The 12,394-nt window shown below is 32.3% G+C and overlaps 1 protein-coding gene across 1 annotated transcript in view; it reads left to right on the forward strand.

Moving 5' to 3' along the window:
- The window catches only part of LOC109100044 (band 4.1-like protein 4), a 46,219-nt gene that overhangs the window by 23,807 nt on the left and 10,018 nt on the right, over positions 1–12,394 (forward strand). The window contains 6 exon segments of the mRNA XM_042765652.1: positions 3,169–3,256; positions 3,504–3,592; positions 5,288–5,351; positions 5,923–6,014; positions 9,525–9,602; positions 10,505–10,620. Coding sequence (XP_042621586.1) covers positions 3,169–3,256; positions 3,504–3,592; positions 5,288–5,351; positions 5,923–6,014; positions 9,525–9,602; positions 10,505–10,620 — 527 coding nt within the window.

Consider the following 12,394-nt stretch of genomic DNA (forward strand, 5'->3'; position numbering starts at 1 on the left):
ACATTGATAATCAAACGTAAAAAATAAAATGAAACTAGCTGAAATAAGTTTTTTTTTTTTGCAGTAGTAAAAATGTTTTTATGGTTTTAGTTTTGGTTAATAATAATGCTGCATTAAAACAATGATCAGCTGTATTTTTATTAACAAACATTAGCAATAGTTGATGTAAAAAAAGCTCATTAGTTCATTTTAGTAAATGCATTAGCTAATGTTAAGAAATTTCCTTTTTTTTCTTCCTTTTTGTTTCAGTAAATGTTCTGGATGTTACAGTATGACACAGAAAATCATGTTCAGACTCTGTTTTCCAGGTTCACTGTGCTCATATTTCAGTCAAATCTCGTAGCTTTCTCAGGTTTCCTCTGAGTTTGTGTGTTTGACTGCTGATTGTCATGTTTTTTTGACTCTTAAAAGGCCTGAATGATTGTTGAGAGCCGCGTGAGGAGCTGAAGTTCAGCCGATCAGTGGAGAAAAACACATTATACCTCCCTCACAGAAGCACTGCAAGATAAATCACATTATTAATGCGTGTCCTTGTGTGAAAATACAACAACAATTCCCTCAAAACAAGCTTAAATCCCTCGGGCAGTTCTGATTGTCAGGTAGTGTTTTTCATGGAAAACAGGGCAAAGATAGAGATTGGGAGCCTGATGTATTAGCGTGAGGTCGCTGAGAGAGACAGACGTGAGGGTTTGGACTGAATTAAAGCGTTCATGTGAATGACAGACAGCGGTAAAATGAGAAACTCTGATCAGGAATGCTGGAGCGCTTAAACATGTGTGAGGATGAAGAGCAGGAAACATGAGACAAGGAAATAAAGAGAAGGGTTAGGGTTCATTTTTGAAAAATAAAATACATATATATATAAAGAGAGAGAGATTATTAAAGATTATAGATCGATAGATACAGTGAGTATAGAAAAGAATAACCTCCTTTAAAATAATTTAATCAGTGCAAATTATAACATCCAAGTGAAAGATAAAACACGTCAGAAAGAAAATACAGTCGGTATATTTTTTATACCCACTTTACATAAATAGATATATTACACACAGCAAAAATAAGCAGATTTATACAAGTATATTTATTATATATATTATATTTTATTATATTAAACAATAAATTTTTGTATTTATAAATGTATTTGTATTGTCTATATTTTTATTATATGATTTTATAATATTATAATATTATTTATATTTTAATTATATTATTTAAAATATATTTGTGTGTGTAATATAAAATATTTTGTGTGTATATATAAATATTATATATAAGTGTTGTTTATTTATTTATTATTTTATATATATATATATATAAGGCTGAAAGTGTTTGTTTCTATATAATATGTGTTTATATTGTATTATATAATTTCTATATATTGTTTGTCATTTTGTTAGATTTTTGTTTATAATACAAATGAATCTATATATATATAATAGGGAAAAACATTTTATTATATTATATAATATATATATATATCTATATATATATATAATATAAGAAAATATATTGTCTATATATTATGTCTTTCTTATTATACATTTATATTTACAGTTTATAATGGAAAAAAAAGTCGACATTTTGTTTGTTTTCATTATCAGTATTTTTTGTCGAGCCCCCGTTTGAGAGTTTTTCCAGTGATGTGTGTGCTTTTTGTTTTGATTTTGTATTTATAATATATATAAAACAAGAATACATACTCTATCTTTTTTCTACAATATATTGTATATATAGAAATACATGCTATTGTTAAATATATATATATATACACATATATGCACCACTTGTTGTAGTATACTACGGTTTGACTTGCACACTGTTTTGCATACTATATAAACAGCATGCGCAGTATGCTAGAGTTCCCTTCTGCACGCAGCCGTAGACAAAGAGAAACGCAGTTAAAGTGTGTCGACCCTCTGTGAGACAGAACAAAAGCATCATGAGTGTCCCGTCTGTGTTGCATCATATATCTGTACGCACTGAAAGCGTCGGACATTAAGAGCAATATGCAGCCGCATGCACTCGACCCAAATGAAAGAGACGAATGCAGCGAGACCCCAGGGTGCCTGAAAATGATGAGGCCCAACACTTATAATACAGCATCTACAGTCAGCAGAGACCCGTCCACACCGCTCTGAGAGGATCCTTAATGCATTCATGCACATGTGACCACAGCAACACGACAGATCACACATTTATTCATGCATTGCATTTTTTTTAATAATTACAAACTGTACCAAAATGTTATTTTATATTATTATATTAAATATTACATTGTATAGTGATGAATCATATATACATATACAGTGGGTATAAAACCCACATTTTTTATACACATATAATTCAAGAAAGGCATCCCAAGAAAAAGTGCAAAAATTTTTATGAAAAAATTATTATTTACACTTAATTCACATACGTTCACTAAGCACAGTTTATACAGTGGACAATATAAAAAATATAATAAAATATAAGTAGTATTCATGATTAAATATATAGTAGTATTCATATATTTTTAAAAAAAAATAGTTTTAAAATAATCGTTTCACAGACATATGATATATATATAAATATATTTGTTATAAATTATATATATATATATATATATATATATATATATATATATATGTATAACTATTAAATATTATTTTTTTTTTTTATTATATATTTTTAAAACTCTATGCACTTTTTCTTGGGTCTGCTTCTTGAATTTCCTTATACTGGGATCTGTAGATTTTTCTCTTATCTTTACTGTTGTGTAAGATCATGCTCTGACTCCACGTTCCTGCATTAGTGTTAGTAGCTTAAATAAACATTGTTTCAGCATGACTGCTTTCAGGTTTGACCTCCCTGCAATCAGTCTGTTATTCAGTCTGTGACAAACACACATTTACAAATCACTGATTTCCTGAAATAGTTTAAAGCAACGCTGAAAATCACGTTCAATCTTTCTGTTAATGATTGCAGTTTGAATGTTTCCTTTCTTTTGTTTATGCTGCTCTTGTTTACTTTGGAATTTAAAAAGCTTCTTCCAAAACGGTTGTAATTGTTTTGAAGTGTATTTTGGTGGTTTCTCTGCTTCCAAAAACCAGGTTGTAATTGTTTTGAAGTGTATTTTGGTGGTTTCTCTGCTCAGTTGTGTGTTGTGTGTGTGTCGTCCTCTCTGTTCAGGGGTCAGGTGCCTGCCGAGGCCGAAAACAATTACTTAGCAATTGCCAAAACACTAGAAATGTACGGCGTGGATCTGCACCCTGTGTTTGTAAGTTCAGCCCTTTTACATCAACAGAGCTCTTTCTTTTTATTTGATTGGATTTGATTGTATAGAATATCAATGTTTGTCTTTTCTGTTAATGATTCAGTTCTTTGCATTTCTTCTCTGTTCTAGCTTGATTCCTAATCCAGCTTTCCAATAATCCTGGCAGTGTACTCTCTGAATATTGTCGGCTCTGATGAATTGCTTGTGTTTGTTTTTATAAGTCGCTTAATGCATAAATGTGTGTTTTCAGGGAGAAAAGCAGTCTGAGTATTTCCTGGGCCTGACGCCTGTCGGAGTCGTGGTTTACAAAAATAAAACGCAAGTGGGGAAATATTTCTGGTAGGTTGATGCATAAACTGAATTTTTCACCTATTAAAGGAATTATTCCCCCTAAATGAAAGCTCTGACAGTATTTACTCACCCGCATTTCATTCAAAAACTGAATTAATGGTGTTTTTGTATTTTTAGAACAAATCTTTTATATATGGTATGATATATGCTATGATATGATACTTTAAAAGAACAAATCTTTTAATGAGATATGAAATGAGATGTATGATATGATAATATATGATCATATATACGATATATGGTATAATATGATATATGATGAGATATCATATTATATCATATGTGATGTGATATTATGGCAAGCCGTTTTGACTTTCATTCATTCACAGGATATTAATTCTACACAGGATATTAATTTTACTAGTAACAGTGGCTATTTTTGATATCAGGAATTAGATTTCCGCTAGTATAAAAATTTATTATCTTTATATCAACAATAGACGTGCGTCTCATCACAGAAATCGGGTTTGTGATTCTTGATATCAGGAATTAGAACTTCAACTAGTAAAAATTTGTGATTCTGATGAGAGCAGTCAGTAGCACTAATAGAGAGATACAACCATGATCGGATAATAAGAGCAGGTCATTTGTGATTCTGATGAGAGCAGTCTCTGTTCGTACTAGATACGGTCTCTCAAGGTCTCCAAACTCAGCCAACCCTAATTAAACACACCTGAACTAGCTAATCAAGGTCTTACTAGGTATACTAGAAACTTCCAGGCAAGGCAGGTTGGTCTTAATCCTGACTGGTCTTAATCCTGACCCTCACAGACACCAGAAGGAACAAAGCTGAGAGGATACTGCCTTTTCCAGCACTTTTGACAGAAAAGGGAGATTTGGGATCGGTCTGCAATTAACTAATTCTCTAGTATCAAGTTGTGTTTTTTTTAATGAGAGGCTTAATAACAGATTTTGGGACATTTCCTAATGACATTGACAAATTCATAATATTCAGAAGAGGATCTATGACTTCTGGAAACACCTCTTTAGAAGCTTAGATGGAATAGGGTCTAACATACATGTTGTAGGTTTTGATGTTTTGACAAGCTTATACAATTCTTCCTCTCCTATAGTAGAAAATGAGTGGAATAGAATGAATGTATTGAATAAATACCTGGGGTTGTGTTTGTTCTCTTCTAAAAGAGATGAAAAGGAAGCAGATCTAGCAGTTTTTAGAGCTTTTCTGTAAGTGGAAGTACTTTCCTTCCATGCAATATGAAATACCTCTAGTTTTGTTTTCTTTCTTTTTTATTTTTATCTAGGTGAAAGAATCTCTATGTTATGAGAATTAACTGACTTGTTGATGATATGATGATATGGTATGAGATTAAATTTATGATATGATATGATATCATATATTATATGACATGAAATATGATATGTAATGATATGAGCTGTATATCATATATCTCATATCATTATTATATCATACCATATATCATATCAGATATGATATATGATATGATATGAGATATATGATATACGGTATGACATGAAACAAGATATATGGTGTGATTCTTTAAAAGAACAAGACATGATATATGATACTATATGATCTTATACAACATAGGATTACTTTTTGTAATATTTTATATTAAAATTGAAAAATTCTGACACTCTTTGTCTGTTTATTTGTTTTTACATGCATTGTTAAATAATTAACTTTTAATATGATTTTTTCAGGCCAAGAATTACAAAAGTGTATTTCAAGGAAACCCAGTTTGAGCTGCGGGTTATGGGCAGAGATGTAAGTCTTGTTTTAATAAATGAACTGTGTGCATGATATTATTGCCTAGCTGTAATGTTAATTTCGGTTGTACGTCATGGAGATATTAAGATATCATAAACATTAACATCATGATTTTGTGTGCAGCTGCTTTGAAACGATGTGCATTGTGAAAAACTCAATATAAATCCATTTGACTTAACTTGATTTTTGACTGTATTCAAAAAGACTTTTTCCAATTCCAAGGAAGCAACAAAATTCATGTATAAAACTGCTTTACTTTATTGTAACTGCTTCCATAACATCTTGAGCTCTGTGTGGAAAATCCTTTATGAGGAGTCAGTGGAAAGTCCATTATTGATGGAGGTTTATGACTGGCCTTAAGCCTCTTGACAGAGTCTCTAACCCGTTTCCTCCAGGGCCCAATTTAAGCTGCAGTGAAGTGTCTTCTCGTTCTAGGACTCTTGACCTTCTTCATCTGACCTAGTGAGATCAGACTAATGAAAGCACATGAGGGTTACCACCGGTGATGAACATTTAACATGAAGTTTATACACATATCTATTTAAACACAGCGTCCTTGTGTTTTCAGTGTAATGAGACGTCGTTCTTCTTTGACGCTCCCAGTAAGACGGCCTGCAAGAACCTGTGGAAGTGCTGCGTGGAGCATCACACCTTCTTCAGGTACAGCAACAGAGATTTTCTGATCTACTTAAAAAAACAATAAAATAGTAAATCAGATGGCAGGAATTGAAATATTATTCAATTTCATGGGTACTAAATAATGCATGTCCAAAAGACATAGTAACACCATGCTATAACAATTATTTATGATTTTATTTGTGCTGCCAAAATTAGTGCTTTAATGCATGCAATTAATTTTTTCAGTTTAACGTGTTCAAAATATTTAACGCAATTGACGCAGGGCCAGAGCTAGGGTTGGCCACCAGGGACATCAGTAGTATCACCTTCAGGCATAAAAAAAAACATTAAACAAATATTACTGTCTTTAAGTTGTTTCTACATTAATTTGAAGATTGAATGTGAAATTATTGCAATATAAAAGTATAATTAAAAACTTTAATGTTAGGTTGGATTAATCGTGATTAATTTCAGGGGAAAAAAAGTCGATTAATTAGTAATTTTTTTAATCGATTGATATCACTAGTTATATTTATTTACTATTATAGTTTAATATTTTAAATTAATTTTCATTTTTATAATTTCAGTGTACATTTTAATATTAGTTAAATTTTTAGTCATTTTAAATGTGCTTTTTTAATTTGTTTTTGTTCATTTTAAATATTACCATTTAGGTTTAATTTATTTTTAATTAAGTGTTAGTTTAATTTCAGTTTTAGTTGTTATTTTAGTGTTTCAAATTAAACTAAAATAAAATTCGAACTGAAAAATTTATCTAATATTTATATTTTATTTTATTCAAGCTTTATTTCAGTTAACAGGTTAAATTTAACATTTCTCATTTTCGTTATAAAAATGGAAATAAACCTCAAATATAAATAAAACATAAATAATAATATTTAAAATATACAAAAATGAATAAAAATGACAAAAGCTCATAATAAAATGACTAAAAATTTAAGTTAACTTGTTAAGTGAAATAAAATTTAACCTGTTAATTAAAATAAAGCTTGAATAAAATAAAATATAAACATTAGATGAATAACTAATTTCAGTCAGTTGCCATGGCAACTGTTCTATTTTTTATTTTTTTAAGTTAAAGCACTAAAATTGCTATCTGGAAATAAAGTAATAAAAGCTAAAACTGAAACAAATAAAGTAAACGTAAATAGTTTTACTTAAAATAAACAAAAACTAATAAACATGACAAAAACATAAGCTAATCAAAAAAAAAATATTATAGTGTAAAAATAATGCCAAATGCAAATAATTTGAATATGCATCATGCATGATTAAGTACACATAATAAGTATAATTTGAATTTCTGACATATATAAAATTAACATCTAATATACTGTTTAATCAGGTAAGTTAAAACATGTGCGTTTAGTGGTAGCATTTAATAGCAAAAATATCATTTAATATGACAGAATTGACCTGATTGCATTACAAGCACCAATAAACACACGAATTTTAAGCCTCAGTTCAGTAACAACTACACATTTACACTGCATGAACCTGCTTTAGATTTTTGGGGGGATTTTTTTAAGGGATTACAGTCGTAATGTTGTGTAATGATGTTCCAACAACCTCATGCACTTTCAAAACATCTTAATCCGGTCTAAACTTCTTGTTTTAGCACAGAAAGCCAAACCCGCTGCATTATGCTCTCCTGTACGCTCTTCACCTAAACCAAAGGGCCCTTCAGATTCCCGCGGCTTTACTGAGGCTCTTTATTTTCAGGAGAAGCTTTTGAGAGCTGCGTTCCAATCCTCAGCGTCCCCTCACGCGTTCACAGTCCTCTCTGGTGTTTATTTGATCAGAGCCGTCTCAGCCCCCTCCCCAAGCAGCTTTACTCGCTCAGAATGCAGGAGGCTGGAGGTTTCTGCTGCTAATCCGCGTGTGAAACTCAAGCGATGGGAGAGATTTAGACAGCTCACACCTCCAAACTCTGTGCAAACTTTACCATTAAGAATACAGAATTATTGGTAACACTTTACAATAAGGGCTCATTTGTTAACATGGTCACGCTTTATTTAAAGGTCCAATTCTCGCTATTAACAAACCATTAACTACGACTTTTGCCTCAATAAGCTCTTAATTGGCTGCTTATTAATAGTTAGTAAGGTTGTTGTTAGGTTTAGGTATTGGGTAGGATTGGGGATGCAGAATATGCGCTTTATTAGTACTACTACTACTAATAATAATAAACAGCCAGTATGTTAATGATAGGCATGCTAATATGCAACGAGTTAATAGTGAGAATTTATCCCTATACTAAAGTGTTAATGCATTAGCGAACAATATATTCTTACAACATCTTTAGTTAATGTTAGTTTACGATAATTCACAGATAGTTAGTAGATATTGAAATATGTGTTATTTTAGTATCATTAAGATATTAATAGAGTTTTTACAATATTTTTAATTCATTTTTATTTTATTCATTTTTTTTTCCATTTTAAAGTTTTAGTAATTTTGTTGTGTTTTGTCATGTTTATCATTATTTTTTATGTGTCTGTATACTTTTTGTATTTTTACTTCTATTTCATTTTTAGTTATTTTTAGTACATCATGTTAAACTAAGTGAAAATGATAAATGTTGCTTTGGCAACAATTCAAAATTTTGTTTAGTTTAAGCAGAAGCATTAAAATTGCTGACTGAGAAGTAAAATAAATTAAAAATAAAACTCAACTAAAACCAACACTGAAATTAAAAATTAAAATAAACAAGAACTAATAAAAATTACAAAAGCACATAACAAAATTACTAAAAATGTAACTAAAATCAAAATGAAAACTGAAAGTATAAAAATAAAACCTAATTCTATAAAAAAATATAAAAGTATGGAAATAATAGAAAACAATTCTGATCAAAAGCAAATACGTTTTTGACATGGTCAGTTTTTTCAGTATACATTATTATATAGTATGCATATATTCATCTTACAAAAATCTGCTATTTTTGGTAACATTTTAACTGTCAGAAATATTATTTAATAATACAGAATCAACCTAATTACAAGAACCAATAAATGCACACTAATTCTTCTTCTTATTTTTTTTTTATTATTTTTGTATAATATTTTCCGTTTCTGTTTTAGAAAATAAAACAGGACTATCCAGACCACAAAAACAAGCCGAATCATGTTCTGTCATCAAAACACACAGATCTCCGAATGTTTTATCCAGCAGAAACACCGTGGTGACAAATTATACAGAATACGACATTCTTCAGTTCTAGTCTGGTCTCTCATTATGTTTTGGCTTTTTATTTCTCTGCTGGTTGGTTCTGCGTTTTATCAGAGCTGCGTGTTTACAGCTTTTGAATTTTAATGAGAGGAAAGCTCTCCTTAACACTCGTTCTGTAATTTAGTACATTAAAATGTGGGTGTAAACAACAGATTTGCCCCACAGATGTTTGGAAGGAGGCTATGAAACGACATCCATGTTTCATCAGGAGTGAAAATGAAATGGAGAATAAATTAAAAAATGTTGTTCATCTAAACGTCAATATTTTTGTAAACATTCTTAATAAAATGTCTTTTACAGAATGCCAGAGAATGAGTCTAATTCACTAACAAGGAAACTGTCCAAATTCAGCTCTCTGGGCTCGAAGCATCGCTACAGGTTAGTAAATGAGAAATGAAATTAATACTTTTATTCATCAAGGACGCATCAGATTGATCAAAAGTGACATTAAAGTCATTTATAATGTTTCAAAAGATTTCTGTTTAAAATGAATGCTGTTCTTTGAACTTTTTATTTATTAAAGAATCCTGAAAAATCAAATGTATCACAGTTTCCACAAAAATATTCATCAGCACAACTGTTTTCAACATCGATAATAATCAGAAATGTTTCTTGAGCAGCAAATCATCATATTAGAATGATTTCTGAAGATCATGTGACACTGAAGACTGGAGTAATGATGCTGAAAATACAGCTGCACATCACATAAATAAATTACATTTTAACAGATATTCACACAGAAAACAGTTATTTTAAATTGTTGAAATATTTCACATTTTTTACTGTTTTTACTGTATCAAATTAATACTGCTTTGGTACGCAGAAGAGACTTTATCTTTAGAATGTTGATGTCATAAATCTATAGTCAGATAAAAGCACAAGACATGAGGTATTGAGAAATGACCTTTAATATGTACAGACAGCTATTAGTCACAGACAGTGATATAATGCTGAATGTGTGTTAAACAGCAGTGACTCATTTTACTGTCCTATATTCTCAGGGTTAGTTATTAAATAAGCATAAAACAGCAGCATCACATCCATCAAAATGTGGACTGAGCTCAAAAAAATAAAAGGCCAAATAATTGACAGACTGCAAAATGAGTTTTTAAAGGAAAACTTCTCCAAAATAGCAAACAAAAAAACATTTGTTTCATACGGAATAACATGCATTTTAATTTTTGAATGAACTATTCCTGTAATGAAAGAATTCCTTTAATGGCATATTTTTTATGGTGGTGCAGGAGGAGTTAAATCATAAAGTATATTTCTGCTTGTAGTGGAAAGACTACGATGCAGATTGGACGAGAGCAGTCTGTGACTCTACCGCGACCCGACCTACAGGTGATCCGAACCCACAGCAAGACCTACCCGAAGAGAAGCACACAGTCTGCAGGTGAGCTGCACCTCACACCCCATTTACACCCTCCGGACATCACGATGAGAGGTGTGCTGTTTCCTGACACATGCAGCTGCACAGAACACCCTAGCAATTACTTCACAACTGTACAAAACACCCTGGAAACTACCTAGCAACCACACGGAACACCATAGCAACTACCTAACAAGCATGCAAAACACCCTAGAAACTAACAACTGTACAAAACACCTTGGCAACTACCTAGCAACCACATGGAACACCATAGCAACTACCTAACAAGCATGCAGAACACCCTAGAAACTAACAACTGTACAAAACACCCTGGCAACTACCTAGCAACCACACAGAACACTATAGCAACTACCTAACAAGCATGCAAAACACCCTAGAAACTAACAACTGTACAAAACACCTTGGCAACTACCTAGCAACCACACGGAACACTATAGCAACTACCTAACAAGCATGCAGAACACCCTAGAAACTAACAACTGTACAAAACACCCTGGCAACTATCTAGCAACCACAAAGAACACTATAGCAACTACCTAGCAACCATGCAAAACACCCTAGAAACTAACAACTGTACAAAATACCCTGGCAACTACCTAGCAACAAAGAACACTATAAGCAACTACCTAGCAACTAAAACACCCTAGAAACTACCTAACAAGCATGCAAAACACCCTAAACTACCTAGAACACAAAGAAAAACTAAGCAACTACCTAACAAGCATGCACAACACCCCTGAAACTAACAACTGTACCTACACCTGGCAACTACCTAGCAACCACACGGAACACTATAGCAACTACCTAACAAGCATGCAAAACACTCTAGAAACTAACAACTGTACAAAACACCTTGGCATCTACCTAGCAACCACACAGAACACCATAGCAACTACCTAACAAGCATGCAGAACACCCTAGAAACTAACAACTGTACAAAACACCCTGGCAACTACCTAGCAACCACACGGAACACTATAGCAACTACCTAACAAGCATGCAAAACACCCTAGAAACTATCTAACAACTGTACAAAACACCCTGGCAACTACCTAGCAACCACACGGAACATCATAGCAGCTACCTAGCAAACATGCAAAACCCCCTAGAAACTATCTAACAACTGTACAAAACACCCTGGCAACTACCTAGAAAACAAACGAAACACATAGCAACTACCTAGCAACCATGCAAAACACCCTAGAAACTATCTAACAACTGTACAAAACACCCTGGCAACTACCTAGCAACCACACGGAACATCATAGCAGCTACCTAGCAACCATGCAAAACACCCTAGAAACTATCTAACAACTGTACAAAACACCCTGGCAACTACCTAGCAACCACACGGAACATCATAGCAGACACATAAAAAACACAAAAAACCCTAGAAAAAACTATCTAACAACTGTACAAAACACCCTGGCAACTACCTAGCAACCACAAAGAACACTATTGCAACTACATAAAAAAAAAACAAAACATAATACAAACTAAACAACAAAGCACACACAAAATACTACACACAAAAGACCCTAGAATCCACATAGCCTACCTCAGCATGCAAACAACCACACAGGGAATAACACTGGTAAACTACCTAGCACACACAGCAACCATACGGACACATAAAACGACCAAGCTGCAGAACACCCTAGAACCCTATAACTGTACAAACACCTTAGCAACTACCTAGCAACCACAGGAAACATCCTAGCAACTACCTAGCAACCACGAAGAACACCCTAACAGCTATCTAGCAACCATACAAACA

Source organism: Cyprinus carpio, chromosome A10 (genome assembly GCF_018340385.1).
Source record: "Cyprinus carpio isolate SPL01 chromosome A10, ASM1834038v1, whole genome shotgun sequence".
In the NCBI taxonomy this organism is placed as follows: Eukaryota; Metazoa; Chordata; class Actinopteri; order Cypriniformes; family Cyprinidae; genus Cyprinus; species Cyprinus carpio.